We start from the raw sequence: 24,856 nt of genomic DNA on the forward strand, positions 1-24,856 counted from the left end.
ACAACTTCTTAATATTACTAAAAGTCGTTATCCACGACATATATATATATTTATTTTTTTATTGCCCTTGTAGGCAGACAAGCATACGGCCCACCTGATAGTGAGTGGTTACCATCGTTCCAGAACCCATTTGGGTTCTGGAAACCAATTAATACCCAGCTTAAAGCTAGTAATAAAAAATGTATCTTTTTTTTTTTTATTGCTTTGATGTGTGGACGAGCTCACAGCCCACCTGGTGTTAAGTGGTCACTGGAGCCCATAGAAATCTACAACGTGAAATGCGCCACACACCTTGAGATATAGTTCTAAGGTCTTAGTATAGTCACAACGGCCGCCCCACCCTTCAAACCGAAACGCATTACTGCTTCACGGCAGAAATAGGCGGGGCGATGGTACCTACCCGTGCGGACTCACAAGAGGTCCTACCACCAGTAATCCTTTGACAATAAATTTTTGTCGCACGTGGCAAATTTTAACTTGAAATATTCGAAGCCGAACATCACGTATACATCAGTATTGTATTCCGTAATCAAATAGATTAAAAAACGATGACAACCAGAATATCGGTAATAACAATAAAGGTTGCATCGTAAAGATATTAAGAACTGGAAAAGTTTTATAGTGGCCATCATTGGATTTATTTGGTTCGTTTGAAGAAATATTTATGACTTGTAAACGAGCTTACGAGGTTCAGGTGTTTTTGGTACTTTTAATTGCTGTAATTATCTTTGCTTTAATTTAATAGAGCTTTGGCTGGATGCATGTAAAATCAGGTCGCCGATTTACTGGTGGTAGGACCTCTTGTGAGTCCGCACGGGTAGGTACCACCACTCTACTTATTTCTGCCGTGAAGCAGTAATGCGTTTCGGTTTGAAGAATGGGACAGCCGTTGTAAGTATACTGAGACCTTAGAACTTATATCTCAAGGTGGGTGGCGCATTTACGTTGTAGATGTCTATGGGCTCCAGTAATCATTTAACACCAGGTGGGCTGTGAGATCGTCCACACATCTATGCAATAAAAAAAAAAATTGTATCGCCATGACAAAAACGTCGTCAATTTAGAAATGATCATTGGTTTGTGAAAAACAATTGGGTGATGATTCTAGTCGACATGTTTGTTCCGCTATAGTCTTAAAGACTAGGGTACTATTAGTTGAGGATAAAGGAATTACATAAATTACATCTGAGGTTACAATATCGTTAATATAAGCATATTATTATGTTCAATATGGCCTAGGAACCTTTTCAAATGATCAAAAATCTGGGTACTTAGAATATATTTTATAATTAATGTACTTATAAGAAATAAATTTTAGCCAAGACGGGCCGGTGATGATATATGCCATATGTATACCATTGTTATCCCTTAGGAATCACAACACTGTCTACCTTGAGACATGAGGTTGTAGTCTCAATAAAAGATTAGATAATTAGATAAATGATAAAATCGATTGTAAATTTCCATTATATCCTAAAGGTATCCTAAAAAACATTTACTGCACCAAATTATTTTACAGCACCAATTAGTTTATGGTTTAACACAATTTTTAATATCAACTTTATTTATTTAGATACAGTAAACAGCTACAACTAGTATGGTTGTAGCATAATTACAGTATACGAAAATGATTTTAATTTTTTTCATTTTATTTCTGGCTGGTTCTTTTGTGGCAAGTGAAAAATTCAAATTCGATAATTATACTCTTTACAAAATATTACCGAAGGATAGTAGTGACTTTGTGATTTTGCAAGAATTGTACGAAATTGATAGAAGGTTCGATTTCTGGGACGATCCTATTCCTACTGCTGAATATTTGATTCCACCACATGATAAAATAGACCTTGAAAATATTTTAATTCAGAATAATGTGGCATTTATACCAACTATACAGAATATACAAGAGTAAGTATCTTATGTTATTGCCATACAAGGCGAAGGAAAGTATGGTTTGAATGCCCTAAAATAAATCGCCGCGTCGCCCGCCAAAACCGCCTCCGAGCTTCCGGCCCAGACATCAAAGCCTCGGCACCCTCTGCGTCGCAGGCTAAGCCAGCGTTCGTTCCGGCGGCGGTGCCCAGTGTCTCGGCCTGGGCAAAACCGCTGCCGTACACGAACACGGCTACAACTCCCTCCTCCGCGATTCGTCCCGCCCCCGCGACTCGTCCCTCTGCCGCGACTTGCCCTCCGACCGCGTCCGACAATCTCGCTTTAGCGATCGACTTCTTTCAGTCGATCAACTTTGAGCGCGTTAACGCTTTGGGCGACGCCATTCGCGCTGCCTCTACTGCACAACACTTTATCGCCGTTGTGCAGGAATACGCCGACGTATACGCGTCATTAAATACGTACGTCCTCCCCTCACTCCGCCGGTAATCAATGGCGTATATAAGTAGAATAAAGCCCCTATCCGTAACGATAGGATTTTTTAACGCTTACGGTCTCGCAAATCAACGTGATCAGGTTTCTGACTTTTTGCGTGACCACCAAATTGATATCTTTTTAGTGCAGGAGACCCTACTTAAGCCCGCGCGCCGTGACCCTAAAATCGCGAACTATAACATGGTCAGGAACGACAGGCTCTCTGCCCGTGGTGGTGGTACCGTCATTTACTATAGAAGAGCCCTGCATTGCGTCCCGCTCGATCCTCCCGCGCTCGCTAATATCGAAGCATCAGTGTGCCGAATCTCACTGACGGGACACGCGCCGATCGTTATCGCGTCCGTTTATCTTCCACCGGATAAGATCGTTCTAAGCAGTGATATCGAGGCGCTGCTCGGTATGGGGAGCTCTGTCATTCTGGCGGGCGACCTAAATTGTAAACACATCAGGTGGAACTCACACACCACAACCCCGAATGGCAGGCGGCTTGACGCGTTAGTCGATGATCTCGCCTTCGATATCGTCGCTCCGCTAACCCCGACTCACTACCCGCTAAATATCGCGCATCGCCCGGATATACTCGACATAGCGTTATTAAAAAACGTAACTCTGCGCTTACACTCGATCGAAGTAGTTTCAGAGTTAGATTCAGACCACCGTCCCGTCGTTATGAAGCTCGGTCGCGCTCCCGATTCCGTTCCCGTCACGAGGACTGTGGTGGATTGGCACACGCTGGGCATCAGCCTGGCTGAATCTGATCCACCATCGCTCCCGTTTAACCCGGACTCTATCCCGTCTCCTCAGGATACCGCTGAAGCCATAGACATCTTAACGTCACACATCACCTCGACATTAGATAGGTCATCGAAACAAGTTGTAGCGGAGGACTTCCTTCACCGCTTCAAATTGTCCGACGATATTAGGGAACTCCTTAGAGCTAAGAACGCCTCGATACGCGCCTACGACAGGTATCCTACCGCGGAAAATCGTATTCGAATGCGTGCCCTACAACGCGACGTAAAGTCTCGCATCGCCGAAGTCCGAGATGCCAGATGGTCTGATTTCTTAGAAGGACTCGCGCCCTCCCAAAGGTCTTACTACCGCTTAGCTCGTACTCTCAAATCGGATACGGTAGTAACTATGCCCCCCCTCGTAGGCCCCTCAGGCCGACTCGCGGCGTTCGATGATGACGAAAAAGCAGAGCTGCTGGCCGATACATTGCAAACCCAGTGCACGCCCAGCACTCAATCCGTGGACCCTGTTCATGTAGAATTAGTAGACAGTGAGGTAGAACGCAGAGCCTCCTTGCCACCCTCTGATGCGCTACCACCCGTCACCCCGATGGAAGTTAAAGACTTGATCAAAGACCTACGTCCTCGCAAGGCTCCCGGTTCCGACGGTATATCCAACCGCGTTATTAAACTTCTACCCGTCCAACTCATCGTGATGTTGGCATCTATTTTCAATGCCGCTATGGCGAACTGTATCTTTCCCGCGGTGTGGAAAGAAGCGGACGTTATCGGCATACATAAACCCGGTAAACCAAAAAATCATCCGACGAGCTACCGCCCGATTAGCCTCCTCATGTCTCTAGGCAAACTGTATGAGCGTCTGCTCTACAAACGCCTCAGAGACTTCGTCTCATCCAAGGGCATTCTCATCGATGAACAATTCGGATTCCGTACAAATCACTCATGCGTTCAACAGGTGCACCGCCTCACAGAGCACATTCTTGTGGGGCTTAATCGACCAAAACCGTTATACACGGGAGCTCTCTTCTTCGACGTCGCAAAAGCGTTCGACAAAGTCTGGCACAACGGTTTGATTTTCAAACTATTCAACATGGGTGTGCCGGATAGTCTCGTGCTCATCATACGGGACTTCTTGTCGAACCGCTCTTTTCGATATCGAGTCGAGGGAACCCGCTCCTCCCCACGACCTCTCACAGCTGGAGTCCCGCAAGGCTCTGTCCTCTCACCCCTCCTATTTAGCTTATTCGTCAACGATATTCCCCGGTCGCCGCCGACCCATTTAGCTTTATTCGCCGACGACACGACTGTTTACTATTCTAGTAGAAATAAGTCCCTAATCGCGAAGAAGCTTCAGAGCGCAGCCCTAGCCCTAGGACAGTGGTTCCGAAAATGGCGCATAGACATCAACCCAGCGAAAAGTACTGCGGTGCTATTTCAGAGGGGAAGCTCCACACGGATTTCCTCCCGGATTAGGAGGAGGAATCTCACACCCCCGATTACTCTCTTTAGACAACCCATACCCTGGGCCAGGAAGGTCAAGTACCTGGGCGTTACCCTGGATGCATCGATGACATTCCGCCCGCATATAAAATCAGTCCGTGACCGTGCCGCGTTTATTCTCGGTAGACTCTACCCCATGATCTGTAAGCGGAGTAAAATGTCCCTTCGGAACAAGGTGACACTTTACAAAACTTGCATAAGGCCCGTCATGACTTACGCGAGTGTGGTGTTCGCTCACGCGGCCCGCACACACATAGACACCCTCCAATCCCTACAATCCCGCTTTTGCAGGTTAGCTGTCGGGGCTCCGTGGTTCGTGAGGAACGTTGACCTACACGACGACCTGGGCCTCGAATCAATTCGGAAATACATGAAGTCAGCGTCGGAACGATACTTCGATAAGGCTATGCGTCATGATAATCGCCTTATCGTTGCCGCCGCTGACTACTCCCCGAATCCTGATCATGCAGGAGCCAGTCACCGTCGACGCCCTAGACACGTCCTTACGGATCCATCAGATCCAATAACCGTTGCATTAGATGCCTTCAGCTCTAATACTAGGGGCAGGCTTAGGGACCCCGGTAACCGTACTCGTCGAACTCGACAAAGAGGTCGACGTGCAACCTAACCCATGCATCAGCCCGCTGAGTTTCTCGCCGGATCTTCTCAGCGGGTCGCGATTCCGATCCGGTAGTAGATTCATTCGCGAAACAATTGCTCTTGAGTTGTTAGGTCTCCTTCGGAGGCGCTCGGGCAGTTGTTAGCAAATCCCACCCCTCTTGGCTGAGCCTTTGCTCGCCCACCTGTCCTGGTGAAACTGGAAAGGCCTTCGGGCCACCAGTAAACTTTCAATCATAAAAAAAATAAAAAAATAAAAAAATGGTTTGAATGGCGCTTATGGACCTTGGCGATGATAAAGCCATGGCTTTCCGTAAGCATATGTTTTTTTTTTCTACCTATGCTGATAGCCTTGAGAGGCTAATTCAGCTTCGCTCTAACGTTTGTAGGTGAGCTCACGGGGCTCAAACCGGAGAGTTGCTAACACTGACCATAGCAAGAGCAGTGCTACGCAGAATCTACCACCGGATCGGAAACGCGACCCACTGAGAAGATCCGGCGAGAAACTCAGTGGGCTGTGTCTGAGGGTTAATTCGCTCGTCGAGCCCTTCGTCGCAAGCGACGGGTTCGACGAGGACGGTGACTGGTGCTTGTGATGCCTAAAAGCATCGTTAATGGATCAGGAGGATCCGTAATGACGTGCTACCGTTAGCATATGACAATACAGTTCTTTTTTTATTTCAAATTATATTTTATTTCGCCTTCCCTTTATTTACGATTCCGTAATAAAATTCTATGATTAGTTTAATACATATATTACCGATTACAAATATTTATCGCAAAAAAATAGTTGTTTTGTATGTTTTTCTTTTTGGCAATTTAAAATTTTACTTAGTCTTATTATTTAAATTATCTTATTATTTTTCAGTTTTTAGTTGTTGTAAGTAAAACCATGTACTAAGTTTTATTGGATAAAATCTGTGAATGGAATAAGTCTCAAACCTGCATCGTGCTATATAGAATTTCAATATTTGTTACATAATGTACAAGTTACAAAAATAATTATTTTGAACAATCGGTCCGTTTTGTATCCACCTAACAAACCCAACGACTATGTTGCAAACGGCAGTATCAGCATGTCCTATTAGCCATTCAAGTACAAAATTATTTCCCGCACCGAACATGTTGAAAATTTCAGAGCTATTGACCGACAGACAGTTAAAAAGTATACACGCAATAATGTCCGAAGTATGCAATGGGATGCGTATTATGAACTGGAAGAAATATACGCCTGGATAGATGATTTAGCAAAAACATATCCAGATATTGTCACAACAGAAGTCGCTGGTACTTCATATGAAGGTATTTTTTTTGCATAAATAGATGACTTAGCAACTCAGTTCTGCTCCTAAAAAGCTACTTCTCTAAGTCACAGATTTAATACGTGAATAGAACCGTCCGAATTCGATCAATGAACTAATCCTATCGCGAAATGGAAATCTTAATTGTATCAACCTAATGATGATCGTGTCCATGATGCAGCCTACACATAATGGCTTTAGAGGCTACAATATACTATGGTGATAGTCTCATTATTAAGACAGACAAAGCATTTTAAATTTTATTTATTTTTTTATTGCTTAGATGGCTGGACGAGCTCACAGCCCACCTGGTGTTAAGTGGTTACTGGAGCCCAACGTAAATGCGCCACCCGCCTTGAGACATAAGTTCTAAGGTCTTAGTATAGTTACAACGGCTGCCCCACCCTTCAAACCGAAACACATACTGCTTCACGGCAGAAATAGGCAGGACGGTGGTACCTACTCGTGCAGACTCACAAGAGATCCTACCACCAGTAATTACGCTAATTATAATTTTATGGGTTTGATTTTTATTACACGATGTAATTCCTTCACTGTGGAAGTCAATCGTGAACATTTGTTAAGTACGTATTTCATTAGAAAAATTGGTACCCGCCTGAAGGATTCGAACACCGGTGCATCGCCAGACACGAATGCATCGGACGTCTTATCCTTTAGGTCACGACGACTTTATAATAATAATAATGAGACATTGATATTTGGGTGTAGAAATATTTGTAACATAATTAAATAGTTTCCTGAAAAAATCTCTCTAAATTATATTTATTACTTACTTATAGTTTTTGCAGCTAATTTTAAATAATCTTTTTTAAAGTCTTCCCTATTTTCTATCTTACTAAACTTCTGCTTCTTCAGTCGATCGCTCATTGCTGAGCATCGTGATGCACCCGCCTGTGACTTTTTTTTAATTTGTAGCCAATTATGTTGGTCAGTGGTACAGTGAAGTGCGTGACTCAGTCTCGTGACCAGATGCTCGGACACTTAGTTACTCCATCTTTTTTGGCTCCAACCTCTGGATCGTCTTCCATTCACTTTACCCATCACTATAGCTATACTATTACTATACTTACTATAACTATACTTACTGGTGGTAGGACCTCTTGTGAGTCCGCGTGGGTATGTACCACCACCTTGCCTATTTCTGCCATAAGTAGTAATGCGTTTCGGTTTGTAACTATACTTGAGACCTTAGAACTTATATCTCAAGGTGAGTGGCGCATTTGCGTTGTAGATGTCTATGGGCTCCAGTAACCACTTAACACTAGGTGGGCTGTCCACCCATCCAAGCAAGAAATAAATAAATAAAAAAGTCTCTTACTAGACTATGTAAATAAAATCAAATTAAACTCAGGTCGAGAAATTAAGGGATTGAAAATATCCCATGGGCCCGGTAGAAGGATAGTGTTTATCGAAAGCGGTATTCATGCTAGAGAATGGATCACTCCAGCTACAGTATGCTATATCACCGCCCAGTTGCTTACTAGTAACGATCCAGAGACAAGAGCAGCAGCAAGAGATTTCGACTGGTATATATTCCCTGTGACGAACCCAGATGGGTATGTTTGGACACACACTGATGTAAGTGTATATGGAAATAAGTGTTTATATAATATTACTTGTATAAGAAATATGTGGTAATTTGTTATTTTATGTATTTTATATGAATGATTTTTAAAACCACATTAAAGGAATGATTTCGATTGGCAGTGTATGTTTTCTATCTCTACAATAGTTTTTCTATCTAATATTTTTTTCAATGCTTAGTACAAGTCATAATCTTTATCATTTATTTTTCCTTCAGTCCATTTTCACCTGTCATCTACAGCATATGGTTTTAGTTTCTGATTCCCAAAAAAACCATGCGGTTGAATTGAGAACTTGAAACGCAAGACAACATTTTTTTTAAATCTTCAACTAATTAGAATGGAATTGATATACATATTTCATTTAAAATTCAATAACCATATGCTTAAACTAAATTATAATCTAATATATAAAATTCTCGTGTCACAGTTTTCGTTGCCATACTCCTCCGAAACGGCTCGACCGATTTTAGTGAATCTTAGCGTGCATATCGGTCAGGGTTGAGAATCGGCTACTATCTATTTTTCATCCCCCTAAATGTTAAGGGTGGTCCACCCCTAAATTTTATTTGTTATTTTTTAGACAAAAAATTTTGTTTTTATTTTTTTATGATACAGCATACAAAAATACATACAACCCTAAATTTTCACCCCTCTACGATCAACCCTTATTTTTGATTTGCTAATTAAAAACTTTAAATTTTTTTGCGAGAATTTTGTTTTTATTTTGTCATGACGTAGAATAAAAAAATTCATATTACTCTGAAATTTTCACCCCTCTACGATCAACCCCTATTTTTTATTTGTTAATTATAAACTTTAATTTTTTTGGCAAGTTTTTTATTTTGTTTTGTCATGACTTAAAATAAAAAAATCATATTACTCTCAATTTTCACTCTTATACGATCAACCCCTATTTTTCCATCCCGATTAATATTTTTTTTATTCTATGCACAGATCCGCAATAAGGTTGCAAGATGGCAATCAAATATTATAATTGTAGTACGACAAATTCTTATTCAGAGTTTATAATTTCAAGTTCCTTTAATTATGATTTTTTTTAAATTGAATTTGATCTCCCGCCCTCGCCGGTTGACTACTGATCAACTATCAATCGATCAGCTATCCCCGTCTGATGCCACTACTCATCCAGCAAACATCACGTAGTAGGGATGAGGACAAAGCCGGTCTCCTGTCTTACTTTTTTTTTATGGGATTTTATGACCTGGTAACTGAGACCTTTAAGTCATGTCTTATTTTAATTTATATTCATATTTTTATGAAAAATGATATTATGAAGTGAAATGATATGAAGATGATTAATTTGAGACATTAATCAACTAGGATGAAATTAAATGAAATGAAATGAGATGAAATATAATCTCAGAAAATGGTGGTCATTTAGTTTTTTTGAGGGGACTTTTTGGAGGATCCCGAGAAGTTACGTCCAGCGGCTTTGTTTCATTTTCCCACATTTGTGCACTTTCACAGATATTAAACAGTTAATAAACCACCATTATTACACATTTAAACCCGAAGAAACACTAAATAGACAAAATAAAACACATCACACAACTTCACTTCTCGCGTTCCCGCCAAAAAGTCCCTGTCTTACTTACTCACTATACATCATAAATTATACACTTAATATTATTATATTTGAGAGCTATACAATACTATACATTATTCAGCCATGTTTTTTTGGTTTTATTTGTGTATCAATAGTATGTTCAGTAGGTCTGAGAATCGGCTACTATCTATTTTTCATATCTAAGTGAAAAGGGTTGTCCGTCCACCCCAAACATTTATTTTTAATTTTAATTTTTTGGATATTTTTTTTTGTTTATAATGAAGTATTATGTGATTAAATGAGGTTTTTTTTTCTACAGTAGAATTTCCCTAGCAATCTTATTTAAGGCAACAACGTTTGCCGGGTCAGCTAGTATAGTATAATTTATTATATTTCTACCTTTTTGTTACTAATAATGTTAGAAATACCTACCTTTTACCTTTTATCTACAACCTAACATGGTTCTGCAATGTATAATTTTAATCACTCAGCGTAGCAAATCGCAGGATGTTGAAGAGTTTTTTTTGAAATGTATGTAATGTAATGAAATTGTAATTGAAATTTTTTTTTAAATGTAATTTTGGAGTATCTTTATCAAATAACTAATTTATAATTTTTTGTATTTTTTTTAGTTTCGGCTGTGGCGCAAAAACAGAAAGCCAGTCGGTACAGAATTCGGTATTGACTTAAATAGAAACTGGAACAGTAACTGGTTGGGTATGTGATTAACTTAATATTCTTTTATTGATTGATTGAGTAAGGAATAGGGCATAGTTTTTATATTAGGTCAATAGACAAAACTTTATTCATAAAATAAAAATTATTGATGAAATAATATGACAAACGAACAAAGCTTTGGGCCATATATTTTGGTGTATATCCCACGCTGTCAATCAGCCTGGAATGGGGTGACGACTCAACCATGCTTAAAGAACACAATGTACAATATAAAATTGTGATCATTTAAGCGAGTCTTCCATGGTACGCGACGTAGTTAACGCTAGTCATACAAATCAGTCATATTCAAGGCACATCTAAGTGATACTTGCAATAAAAAGTGTCTTGATATCTTATTTAAATATACTCAGAGCTTTACGTGGAGAAGTAGACGAGCTCAAGATCCAAATTCATCTAGGCTAGACCTGCCGTGAAGCAGTAATGCGTTTCGGTTTGAAGGGTGGGGCAGCCGTTGTAACTATACTGAGACCTTAGAATTTATATCTCAAGATGGGTGGCACATTTACGTCATAGATGTCTATGGGCTCCAGTAACCGCTTAACACCAGGTAGGCTGTGAGCTCGTCCACCCATATAAGCAAAAAAAAATAATGAACCTGATCTTGAATGTCCACCGAAACCCATCAAGCCACGAGGTTGGAGCAGTAGCATAGGAATTGAACTGCCAGCCGGAACTTAAGATCGATTAGTAGCACAGTGTTTTTCTAACTTTTTTTGTATGATTTTCTGTTACTTTAATAATTTATCCCTATTTTTCCCTATTTCAGTTAAAGGCTCCAGTACTAACCCGTCTTCAAATAACTACGCTGGTCTTGGACCATTCTCGGAACCCGAGACCCGCACTCTTTCCACATACATAACGGCTATCGGAAATAAAATTGATATATACCTGTCTATGCATTCCTCTGGCCAGCTCTTATTGGTACCTTTTGGTAACACAACTCAGCCTTTGGCAAATTATTATGATGTGGTAAGTGCTTAGAAGCTTAGTTTTTTCACTAGATAAATAGTTGAGATTATGACCTATGTAGTTATTAAGAACAGAAATTACTCCACCTGCCTTAAACTTAAACTCATGGAGTTCGAATTCTAGTATATTGGATGTACCGATTCTTGTTCTCCTAAATTTTTTTTTTGTTTTTTTTGTTGCCCTTGTAGGCAGACGAGCATACGGCCCACCTGATGGTGAGTGGTTACCGTCGCTCATGGACTTCAGCAATGCCAGGGGCAGAGCCAAGCCGCTGCCTACCGCTTAATACTCTCCATAAGCCTCGTTTGAAGAAGGACATGTCATAGCGCTCGGGAAACACCGTGGAGGGGAGCTCATTCCATAGCCGGATGGTGTGTGGCAAAAAAGATCTCTGGAAGCGCACTGTGGATGACCGCAGTGGCTCCAGGTAGTATGGATGAACTCTATTCCGGTGGCGGGCGGTGCGGTGGTAAAAACGAGATGCCGGTATCATCTCGAATAATATAGACGTTACTTAGCGATTATGGCAACCATTTAACTCTAAGTTGGCCACAAGTTGGTCAGCCTATCTCAGTTAATAAATAGTAAAATGAACGAAACGAATGAAAAGAAAAACGATGGATTATAACTGATTGGATGGTAAAATCTTATAATAATAATCCGTTATAATTTTGTCAATTTATACTGAGTATGAAATTATTAAGTGTTTGAATGCCTGAATTTACTACATAGTTATACCAAGACGTCCTCGATTATTCCTTGGTCTGACTCAGCATCAGTGTGATAAAATTTTCATATTCAGGGTGTGGATTTAACTGATCCTTGTCTTGTATGAGTGTTCGACATTACACAAAAGACTGTGTACATTACACAGGAGAAATCTTAGCTTGGAGCCATCGAATAGCAACTTTTTTTTTCCTTTATAAATATATTATTGAAGTTTATTTCTTTTATGCAGGTGAATATTGGAAGGCGTGCGATGGGAGCTTTATCAGTGAGATACGGTACAGAATATACAACAGGAAATGTAGCTGAAGCCATATGTGAGTAATTAATAATACAATCTAGAAATTCGCGGGTCGTGGACGAAATTAAAAATACTTTTGTGGTCACGGAAAACTATAGTTGGATATACTATAATGAAAATAAAAACGCGAGCCTAAGCCGTAAAATTAGTTTTCATTAAACTGATCAGTTGCTGATATATGTTTATATTTAAACGTATGTAAATATGTTTATCGCGTCTGGTCGGTACCCATAACACAGTGAATCCTAAATCGGGACCAGATGACCGTGTGTGATTTGTTCTGAGTTATTATCTATATATTAATACGTGAAGCTAAAATTTTGTATCCCTTTTTACGAAAATTGCGCGGACGGAGGAGTATGAAATTTTCCTCACTTATAGAGAATATAGAGAAGAAGTGCACAATGCTAATATTTTTTTAAAATAATGCATAAAAGATACATTAAATCGATAAAGAAAACATTACACACACTACACACCATGTATTTGACGCACACACGCATGCATACTATCTATTGTCAAACTTTTGTTCTTGACGTCTGTGGCTCTGTGGTCAAATTGAGAATAGATTAAATATTGTTTGTCTTTATTAATATTTTTTTATAGTGTATTATTGGCAAAATTTGTGATTATAGAAGTATAAAATACAATCATAATAGTGTACAAACTTACAATTCCAATTAATTATAGTCGAATTTCGACTACTGCGGGACCTCTAGTTATTATTAAAATGTGAACTTTTCAAGCCTCATCGTTTCAATCAGCATATCTAGAATACTGGCATATTGGAAGCCATTACGAATTGTTGAATTAGCATTCAATATTTTAATGATATATATAATAATCGAGATCGTAATAATTACCCGATACAAAACAACAACTAGCTATCTTGAATTATTACGGCTCTCAATTTTTTTTATCAGGAATAACATAATCTATACTAATATTATAAAGCTGAAGAGTTTGTTTTTTTGAACGCGCTAATCTCAGGAACTACTGGTCCGATTTGAAAAATTATTTCAGTGTCAGATAGCTCATTTATTGAGGAAGGCTATATGCTCTTTATAACATCACGCTAAGACCACTTAAATAGCTCCTTAACATTCTATTATTCAAACATACACTTACTTCACCGTAAATGAAGTCGCGGGTAAAATTTAGCGTTATACCAAACTAACTATTCCACGCGGACGAAGTCGCGGGCAAAAGCTAGTATTATTATAATAGTAACTCTTCGTTTATCAGACCATGCAACAGGAAGCAGCGCAGATTGGGTCAAAGAGTTCCTTGACGTCCCCTTGGTCTACATATACGAGCTCCGTGACAGGGGAACTTTCGGTCATCTCCTGCCTCCTGATCAGATCTTGCCCACCAGCGAAGAGACAATGGACTCTATAATCGACCTCATCCACCAAGCCAAGAGATTCGGGTACATGAACAGCGGAAACGGACTAAAATTTTCATTTTTGACTCCACTACTGCTTTTCGTTGTTAAATCTGTTGTGTGATGTTTATTAACCTAGCAATCAAAATTCACAAAAGTTACGAGTCTGATTCCCTCGTCTGATATTTTATAACTACTTTCTGATTTCGATGGCTTCTCTACGTGCATATAATTTGGAAAGTGCTAGTTTAGGTGTGATTATTTGTAATCAAGATAAATCATTATTGTATTTCAATTAATTTGTAACATTCAGTGCGTTTTGTCTTTAGTAGACATGACATCTGTACTATTTTATTTTTGAAAAATCTATTCCGATTATTTATATTCACTTCTACGAGTATATAAACTTCTATACCTAGTCAACCATCTACATTATTCATATATGTATTCTATGTATTTCCAAAAAAATAAACATACAAAATAACAACATATTTTTTTAATTGAACACAATATAATACAATAATATGAATAGTGTGGATAGGATACTAGGCATAAAAGTGCATTGTTGTGAATTCTTCCACTAATAGGAAGGTTATGTGTATTTTAATAATAATCACGTCTGTTCCAACAAGTTTCGAAACATTACACTAAAGTGCATTATTCTTGGTCGAAACGAGTTAATTAAAAATTAAATAATAATTCATGTAATTCGCTAAGAGCGGAAACTGCATATTTTTCGACAGAAAGATTAGATTCGTAGAACGTAGCAAAAATGCACAAGCAAAATAATTTTTACAATCCTAATTTCATACAAATTAAAAGCATTTCGTGAACTTTTTAGCACTGTTTACTTATTTTACTTCTACTACATAATATTTTAATAAATAATGATGTATCAAAAATTTTTTTTTTTATTGCCTTTGCAGGCAGACGGGCATACGGCCCACCTGATGGTGAGTGGTTACCGTCGCCCATGGACTTCAGCAATGCCAGGGGCAGAGCCAAGCCTCTGCCTACCGCTTAATACTCTCCACAAGCCTCGTTTGAAGAAGGACATGTCATAGCGCTCGGGAAACACCGTGGAGGGGAAGCTCATTCCATAGCCGGATGGTACGTGGCAAAAAAGATCTCTGGAAACGCACTGTGGATGACCGCAGTGGCTCCAGGTAGTATGGATGAACTCTACTCCGGTGGCGGGCGGTGCGATGGTAAAAACGAGATGCTGTTATCATCTCGAACAATACCTCAGAGCATGTCCCTTATAGGTAAATAAATTAAAAGTATAAACGAACAAGTATCAAAGCGGTTGTTTTTATCCGTTTTATCGATAAGATTATTTAAAATTGTTATCATTGTTTTTTTTACCCACGTTTAAGTATCATTATAATTCACTATAGATCCATCAAATTTTCAACATAAATGTTGATACTGTTTTGGATTTTAGTTGTGTGAAACTTATCGTCAACGTAATATACTAGCTAGTGTTAAAAAAATGCGTTTTTTATTTAATTTGAGTTTTCTTTTACTCGCCCCAGTCGTTTTGATTGAAAAGTTTAGATTCGATAACTATACTTTAGTACTATACTTTAGTTTACTTTAACTATACTTTAACTATACGTAAAGAACAAAATCAGGTCTTGTCAACGAAGTATGGAGAGAAGCATTACGAATGTGAGAAAAATACAAAAAATCCCACATAATGTCATACGGGAAAAGACTAAAGTTATAGATGCACTAGATTTCTCACAAAAGTTAAAGTGGCGCTGGGCAGGCCATGTAGCCAGGATGAGCGACGACCGCTGGACCTGTAGACTCACGCTATGGCGGGGGCCTGCAGGTATTAGAAGGAAAGGAAGACCGGTAACGCGTTGGGACAACGATATAATAAAAATCGCTGGTAAAAACTGGAAGACAATTGCCAAAAATAAAGACAAATGGAAAAGTCTGGAGGAGGCCTTCACCCTCACATAAGAGGGGTTCTTGCATGCCTGCATGCTAAATTAATATAACCTTTTTTACATATTTTATGTTGATCCGACTAATATTATACACAATTTATTAAGAATTCATCATAATTAATATCGATTATTATTAATGTATTATCAACAATTTTTTTTATAATTTTTGTAATGTAACTTTTTTTAAATGCAAGAAATAAAAGGCTTTTTATTTTATTTATTTATTTAACTATACTTTATTCAAAGTTCTACCAGAAAATGAACGACAGATCGAAATACTACAGAACCTTCAGGATAACGATTTAAGATTCGATTTCTGGTCAAGTCCTGGTATCAAAGCCGAATTCGTGAATATCATGAGCAAACCTGAGAACAAAATTGATTTGGATAATTTTCTAAAGAGCAATGGAATTAACTATGAGATTGTTATGTCTAATATTCAAGAGTAAGTATGCATATGTTTCTAATTAGCAATTTTTGATGGTTCGATGATTGTATAGTAGACAAGCATAGATCTACTACTGATGACAGTAAAAAAACAACCCTTGGAAATATTAGGCCTGAGATTTACAAGGTAGCAAGGTATTCTTATTGACGTAAAATGTAAATAAAGGCGAGAAAGCGAAAGATTACTGGTTAAAATACAATAAATTCGGTTTTCCAGAGCTATTGATAAAGAGACAGTTAGCCCTTACACAAGAGGACGCACACCGAGCATGCAATTTGATACTTACTACAATTTAGAAGGAATCAATGCCTGGATCAATGATTTAGTCCGAACTTATTCGGAAGTGACGAAATTAGTTGGAGGCGTCAGTTACGAGGGTCGAGAAATCGAAGGTTTCAGAATATCTCACGGCAGCGGTAGAAAGATTATATTCTTGGAAGGGGGCCTACATGCCAGAGAATGGATATCGCCAGCTACCGTCTGCTTCATTGCTAATGAGCTACTTACCAGTACTAATCCAGAGACGAGAGCAGCTGCTCGTGATTTTGACTGGTATATCTTTCCAGTGACCAATCCTGATGGCTATGTATGGAGTCATACTAATGTAAGTAATTGTTTCTAACATATTTAATTAGACGTGACGACTTTTAAGTTTAAATGAATACAAATTTTATGAAAGAATAATAAGTGAATGACAGTACGCATGAAAAATTCACGAAAGTTTCATGAATAAAATGATTAAAATATAACTACTATGCAAGAATTCACTATCGAGATAATGAGGGGACTGATAATTGACATAAAAATGAGGACTTTAAGTAAATCTATAAATTTGTATTGTTCAACCAATAAAACTAAGGTACACAAAAATAGCATCTATAGATTTCTATTCTTTTAGTTCCGTATGTGGCGTAAGAACAGGCGTCCTATCGGCAACTTCTTCGGTGTCGATTTGAACAGAAATTGGAACAGCAATTGGCTCGGTAAGTTTATTGAACTGCCAACTTATATTGGACGTTTACAAGACTTTAATATAGACTAGATAATAATTATAGAGAATAATTATGGTTTTTGGAATGGCCAAGCAAACGATCTCAAAAGCCATCAGATACTAAGCAATTACTGCGATCTTTTCAGCATATATGTCAATGTTAATCTAGAAAGATTTCTAAATCTGAGTCGCATTAGACTAGCAGTTAACTGAGTTGTGCTGATTAATGACGCATCGAATAGTATTGGTAGTATTTAATTATTTAAACAAGTTGAGGTATAACTTTTTTTTTAATCTAGAATATTTTATTTCAATTATCAGAATAGTTTAAAACTACTAAATAAACTACTTCAAATATATACTTATACCAAATTCAAAATAAAACTCGATAATGTAAAAAATCGACCCCAAATCGCTGCGCTCATAGGGTAGGGTGCTCAAGAGGCTGGCGGCATTTCCCCGTTAAATGGCCATGCTCAACTTTTGTCCAAAATGCGCGCCAGCCGTTGGATCCCCTGAGGCGTCGATGAGGCGCGCTGAAATCTCTTTGAACAGGTTATAATTATAAGTGAAATTAAGACAGAAAAAGCATTTCAAAATTTTTTTTAATTGCTTATATGGGTGGACGAGTTCACAGCCCAGCTGGTGTTAAGTGGTTACTGGAGCCCATAGACATATACAACGTTAATGCGCCACCCACCTTGAGATATAAGTTCTAAGGTTTCGCGACCGAGGACGTCTCACCTTCCGAGCGACGCAGGTGCTCACGGGACACGGCTGTTTCGGTCGCTACCTGCACCTCGTCGCCCGGAGGGAGCCGACTCCGAAGTGCCACCACTGCAGTGGCTGCAACGAGGACACGGCGGAGCACACGCTCGCGTACTGCCCCGCTTTTGCGGAGCAGCGCCGCGTCCTCGTTGCAAAAATAGGACCGGACTTGTCGCTTCCGACCGTCGTGGCTACGATGCTCGGCAGCGACGAGTCCTGGCAGGCGATGCTCGACTTCTGCGAGTCCACCATCTCGCAGAAGGAGGCGGCGGAACGGGAGAGGGAGAGCTCTTCTTCCCTCTCGGCGCCGTGCCGCCGCCGTCGGGCCGGGGGCCGGAGGAGGGCGTTTGTCCAGCTCCAGCCCCTATGAGGAGGCAGTCTCCTCCCGGTGATGGTCACGGGGCGACCTAAGGGGGTTGAGGCTGCGCCGCACGCTACCGTCACTCTAGCGCGCTGGCACCAGGAGGACGGGACGGCGCGTCGGCGGCTGCGGACTGCGATGCGGTCCGCATTTTCGTCGTCGCTGTCGTCGCCGAACATACTGTTGAAGAGCAACCCGGTCGGCGGTGTATCGCGTTCCGACCCGGCAGGCTGGTTCTGGCCCAGCGGGGTATCCCGGAACACCAGCGGCACCGCCCGGGCGGCCTGGTAGGGCCGCCGTACCGCGGAGACTGACGTCGTTGGTCGTCGACTATCGCCTCGACGACCCGTCAGTCGGGCGTCCTCGGGGTGGCGCCGCGTGTCTGGTTGTAGTGTTGACCGCGGGAACCCCCCTACTCTGAACGGGTTCTGACCCCGGACGGAGATCGGACGTCGGGTGTAAGAGTGCAGGGGAGTCGTTTAGTGGGTGGGCCCTAAAATCCTTGGGCCCGCGATCTGCTCTCAACACCTGCAGATCGTTGAGTCTCACATACCCCGCGCGCCCCCTAGGCGCGGGGACCTCGTAGGAGGTTCGGCCCACGGCCCGAAAAAAAAAAAAAAAAAAAAAAAAAGCCCATAGACATTCACAACGTAAATGCGCCACCCACCTTGAGATATAAGTTCTAAGATCTCAAGTATAGTTACAACGGCTGCCCCACCCTTCAAACCGAAACGCATTACTGCTTCACGGCAGAAATAAGCAGAGTGGTGGTACCCACCCGCGCGGACTCACAAGAGGTCCTACCACCAGTAAAAAATGATTATTCGATTTATATTTTATATTATTTAAATGATTATTCGAAAATAAAATGGCTGCTAAATGTTTTGAAAGTTTGAATCGCTTTCAATTAATATCTACATAAATAACAGTCAGTGGAGCCAGCACCAATCCAGCTACTGACACCTACGCCGGTCCAGGACCGTTTTCTGAACCCGAGAGCAGATCATTATCGACGTATTTGAGGAGCCTTGGAGACAGAATCGATATGTATCTCTCTTTCCATTCGTTTGGAGAACTTCTTCTGATTCCGTTCGGCAACTCAACAGCTCCTTACGCCAATTACCACGACGCAGTAAGTAGTACTTTTAATTATACATTACTAACTGACCCGGCAGACTTCGTAGTGCCTCAATCGATAAAATATAAAAGACCTAAACTTTTGTATAAAATAAACTTAAAAAAAAAACCAAAAAGAATCCGTCCGACCGAGGACACATCAAAGGACACAACAAAATTCCGATAATTTTCATATTTTTTCACCTTTTAAACCTTCTATGGACTTCCACAAATAATTCAAGACCAAAATTAGCCAAATCGGTCCAGCCGCTCTCGAGTTTTAGCTAGACTAACGAACAGCAATTCATTTTTTTATATATAGATAATAGATAATGATTTAAATATGCTCTGTTTCAATAATCTTATATTCGTGCTCTACAAATAAATAGAGCTGAACAAAAAAGATGTGAATTTGATTTTCGCAATTGCGAGGGTAGTAATGACATATGCTTCAAAGTGCACCAGCAGGGTTACTAGTTGAGGTTTTATAAGTACATGTCCACACAGGCCTGTGATACATTTTTGGAGTAGTTATTATAACTTACATACATCGGCAATATTAGCGATACAGCAAAACTGATTCATATTACCCTAACATTTTGTCACTAACCTTATAAAATATATTTGTTAAATATTAGCATTTGGAATTTTGTATGTTTTTTTTGTTTTTAAAATTAAATTGTGGATATCAAGGTAAATATTGTCCCTTACAATAAACGACGAATGAATCTTAATTTTTACCCTACTTAATCCCTCGTAGCGTAAGGCTTCCGGCTACTCGCGGATTGGTAATCTATTTATATAAAAAATAATTGCTGTTCGTTAGTCTCGCTAAAACTCGAGAACGGCTGGACAGATTTGGCTAATTTTGGTCTTGAATTATTTGTAGAAGTCCACGGAAGGTTTAAAAGGTAAATAAATACGAAAATTGCTTTTGTTTGTTTTAAGTTTATTTTATACAAAAGTTTAGGTCTTTTATTTAAAGATTGAGGCACTACGAAGTCTGCCGGGTCAGCTAGTCAAAAATGAAGATATTTAAACGCCTTGCAAGCTATAATCAATGATATAGAAGTAAATAGAATACAGTAGTACAGTAAGGTGGTACTTTCCTAAGCTTAATACTCTTCAATAAAAAAAAATATATATATATTTACAAAAAACGTATAGGTATGCGATAACAAAATACCATTATTTATGTGTAAAGTACATAATAGCGGATAAATAAATTCCATTTCCTTTAGATAAAATACCAGACAGCGTTTAACAATAAAATATAATTTAGTTAGATAAAATATTAATTGAACACGAGATAAGATTAATTCATGGTGCCTACGATTTTTGAAGGATTATCGATCACATGTCACAAATTTTACGTAGACATTTAGAGTTATAGACAATTATCCGGCACTGGTGATAGCTTATCTTGTGAGTCCTCATGGGTAGGTACCACCACTCTGCCGTTTTCTGCCGTGAAGTAATAATGCGTTTCGTTGTGCTGTACTGTAAAAACTGAGACAATTGAACTCATGTCTCGAGGTGGGTGGCGGCATTTACGTTGTAGTGTCTATATGTTCCGGTAAACACTTAACTTAATGCGACATAAATGGTCAGGGTAGTGGTACCTACTCTTCTGGGTTCACCAGACGTCCTACAGGCAGTACCTAATTATGAAATTTTTTTACTAGTTTCATTTTGATTACACAATGTTATTCTTTTACCGTGGAAGTAATTCGTGAACATTTTTTTTTTTTTTTTTTGACGAGCTCACAGCCCACCTGATGTTAAGTGGTTACTGGAGCCCATACACATCTACAACGTAGACGCGCCACCCACCTTGAGATACAAGTTCTAAAGTCTCAGTATAGTTACAACGGCTACCCCACCCTTCAAACCGAAACGCATTACTGCTTCACGGCAGAAATAAGCAGGGCGGTGGTACCTATCCGCGCGGACTCACAAGAGGTCCTACCACCAGTAATTACGCAAATTATAATTTTGCGGGTTTGATTTTTATTACACGATGTTATTCCTTCACCGTGGAAGTCAATCGTAAACATTTGTTGAGTACATATTTCATTAGAAAAATTGGTACCCGCCTGCGGGATTCGAACACCGGTGCATCGCTTCAACACGAATGCACCGGACGTCTTATCCTTTAGGCCACGACGACTAATAAATCGAATGAAAATCGAAAACGTTTCTCATTCGATAAATTGGTACCCTTGTTAAGTAAGTAGTGATATGGTTTCCATAAAACTGAGGACATAGTTCGCACCAGTCTCATATAGAAAGCATTTTAGCGATAGTTGGCAACTGTGTCCACAAATTAATTTCATGAACATGACAATATTGTACCCTATTTTTTAACAAGTACCTAAGCTAACTAGCACCTAACTACCTATGATGAGATCAGAGCGAAGTGTAAATATCATTGAATATTTTATGCTTAAATTTTGATGGCGGTATATTTGTATTTAGTAAAATTGATTCATGTCTCAGAATCCTAATAGCAGTTTTGTCAAATGACGAACAAATTAGGTTGCAGACGCATCAAAATTTTATCGTATCTACCATAAGATAGGCTTCTTCCATCAATGGATGACCCCGTTCGCCCATGCATAAAACAGCACCAGTATAGCTTTACTGGTGAAAGAAAAATACCACATTATTCGATCTTTTTAATTAATATACCTATTTCGATTACAATACCAAATGTACAAATTCCCGTCACCATAAGAAAGATTCCAGTCTGACGGACGTCAAATATTTTAAAATTTTCATTATTTATTGCAGATAAACATCGGAAGACGCGCCATGGGAGCTTTGTCTGTCAGATTTGGAACTCTCTACAGGACCGGGAATATAGCTGAGGCGATCTGTGAGTAAAACTCGATCTATTAAAAATTTAAGAAACGCGAAAAAAAAATCGTTTGGGATGGGTGATGCCTAAATGTTTTCAGACAACTGTTCGGTTCTTCATTGGTAAAAACTTTTCATCAAAAGTTTTTCCAACCTATACTAATAGCCTTGAGAGGATATTTCGGTTCTCCTTTACGTCTAGGTGAGCTCACGGGGTTCAAACCGGGAGTGTTGCTAACACTGGCCCTAGCAAAAGCAATGCTTCGCAAAATCTACCCCCGGAACGGAAACGCGACCCACTGAGAAGATCCGGCGAGGAACTCAGTGGGCTGTTTCTATGGGTTAATGCACTCGTCGAGCCCTTCGTCGCAAGCGACGGGTTCGATGAGGACGGTGACCGGTGCTTGTGTTACGTAAAAGCACCGTTAATGGATCGGGCGGATCCGCAATGACTTACTTAGGGCACATTAAAAAAGATTTTTGTTAGTTACAAATATATATTTTATTGTTATAGTTAACCAAACGAATTCATATCCCACATTTTCTATTTAGTCTCATATTTCTGCTTTGAGAGCAGCTGTACCCTTTAAGCTGGATTAGGCAGGATGGTAATACGTTTATACATATACCAGTTACTACGAAAATTAACAGATTCTTAATAGGTCTTATTTTATCGATATATTTTAGGAAGCTATTCATTTACGACGTGATTGGTATTTTTTAAGGTAACTTTTAGCTGTTTCAGCTTCGAGTTTGAAGAGTAGAACCTTGACCTCATGTCTCAAGGTGAATAACGGCATTCGTGTGTATTCGTCTTAATGGGCCCCAATGACCACTTAAAACTCGGGCCGTAAGTTTATACGCGCATCTGTTTCGCTCAAGCATTTGGTTGCTTTAACACGTCTGGTAACTACCTTATGTCCTATATTTGATACAGGATCATTTTATTTTTATTTTCCAGACCTCGCTACTGGAGGTAGCATTGATTGGGTTAAAGAGGACTTAAACGTTCCACTCGTGTACTGTTACGAGTCTCGCGATAGAGGCCAATACGGTTTCCTGCTGCCACCAGAGCAGATTCTGCCCAATAGTCAAGAAACAATGGATTCTGTACTGGAATTAATCCATCAGGGCAGAAGATTTGGGTACTTAAACAACAGCGGAAGAATACTGTCTCCGCTACTTTGGGTGATGATCGTAGCATTGGCCAAATTGCTATGGGTATACAAATTTTGATTTAAGTTTTTAGCGTCGAAATAAATGACTATTTATTTGTTTTGTTGTTTTTTATTTATTTATTATTCCTTCAGATATCTTGGCTCAGTAAAAAGTTAGCCTTAAAAATGTGTTTGTCACATCGAATGGAATATCTAAAAAAATTGTTAAATGCTAATAATTGATTTATATTTTTATGCTAATATATTACCGTTATTCGAGTAACGTTATTTTTAATGAATTACCTTTTTTTTTTTATTTCATATTCATATATTAAACATTGCAGTCCCACGACCAATCCGAGTATTACTTTATAGAATTACTTTTCATATTAATACAAAAGTGCTATTAAAATATACTATAAATTATTCATTATGCTTTTATACGAAAAGGAACAAATATAATACTACTGCGGCTTAAAATGTGAGAGCTTCTATTGACTGAGACTGCCGTATAACACTATGTGAAGATTTAGCCGGCGGCCATTACGTTATATGAGAGGGCGGACAGCGGATGGTCGGTGTTATACAACATGAGACATTTCTCAATATTATGGGACCTCCTCGTTCTAATGCGATCTTTGTTTGATCGCCTTGTTTGTCTGACATTGTCTAAAATGTACGTCATGTAATTTAAGGGGGCAGACGGGCTTTTGGAAATAGTTAATTTCGACAAGAGTTTCCCGAGTAAAAATGAATTATAATTTTTTGATAAAAAAAAATATTTCAAGTCTATCGACGAACCACCGCTGCACGGTGTCCGCACCACAACGCTGAACCACCGCCGCACCACCGCCATTTGGCGGAAAATTCCGCCGCACGCTTCGAAAGAAATCTCCCAGCACCGCCGCACCACAGCCGAAGCATAGCCGAAGCATAGCCGAACATTTTGAATTTTTTACGTTTATACATTTAATAAACACTGGACGTAAAAAACGTTTACATTCACACACACACACATATGTATGTATATGAGAATGATATGTCACTGCTGTAGTGCAGCGGTGGTGCGGCGGTAGTGCAGCGAACCCACTCTTATTAAACAGTCGCGGCTATGGTGCGGCGGTGCTTCGGCGATTAAAATGCCGTGCAGCGGTGTTTCGGCGGTTGAGCAGCGAACCCACTTTTACGTAAGCAGTCGCGGCTATAGTGCGGCGGTGCTTCGGCGACCATAAAAAAAATCAAATCGTCACAGTCATAGTGCGGCGGCGCTTCGGCGATTAAAATGCCGTGCGGCGGTGCTTCGGCGGTGATTCGGCTAAATTCTGTTTTTACTCGGGTTGAAGATTTTAATTA

At 39.7% G+C, this 24,856-nt stretch overlaps 1 protein-coding gene across 1 annotated transcript; it reads left to right on the forward strand.

Annotated features, from left to right (window-relative positions):
* The first annotated feature begins 1,594 nt into the window (after positions 1-1,594).
* LOC119630562 (zinc carboxypeptidase A 1) lies at positions 1,595-23,623 on the forward strand. The gene is made up of 13 exons (XM_062676048.1): positions 1,595-1,905; positions 6,391-6,554; positions 7,926-8,152; positions 10,360-10,444; positions 11,232-11,434; positions 12,393-12,477; positions 13,707-13,900; positions 16,088-16,248; positions 16,468-16,855; positions 17,150-17,234; positions 19,301-19,503; positions 22,281-22,365; positions 23,308-23,623. The coding sequence occupies exons 1-13, from the start codon at positions 1,628-1,630 to the stop codon at positions 23,580-23,582; spliced, it is 2,433 nt and encodes an 810-aa protein (XP_062532032.1). The 5' UTR covers positions 1,595-1,627; the 3' UTR covers positions 23,583-23,623.
* Positions 23,624-24,856: the final 1,233 nt, after the last annotated feature.

The sequence above is a fragment of the Bombyx mori genome, chromosome 25 (genome assembly GCF_030269925.1).
Source record: "Bombyx mori chromosome 25, ASM3026992v2".
NCBI lineage: Eukaryota > Metazoa > Arthropoda > Insecta > Lepidoptera > Bombycidae > Bombyx > Bombyx mori.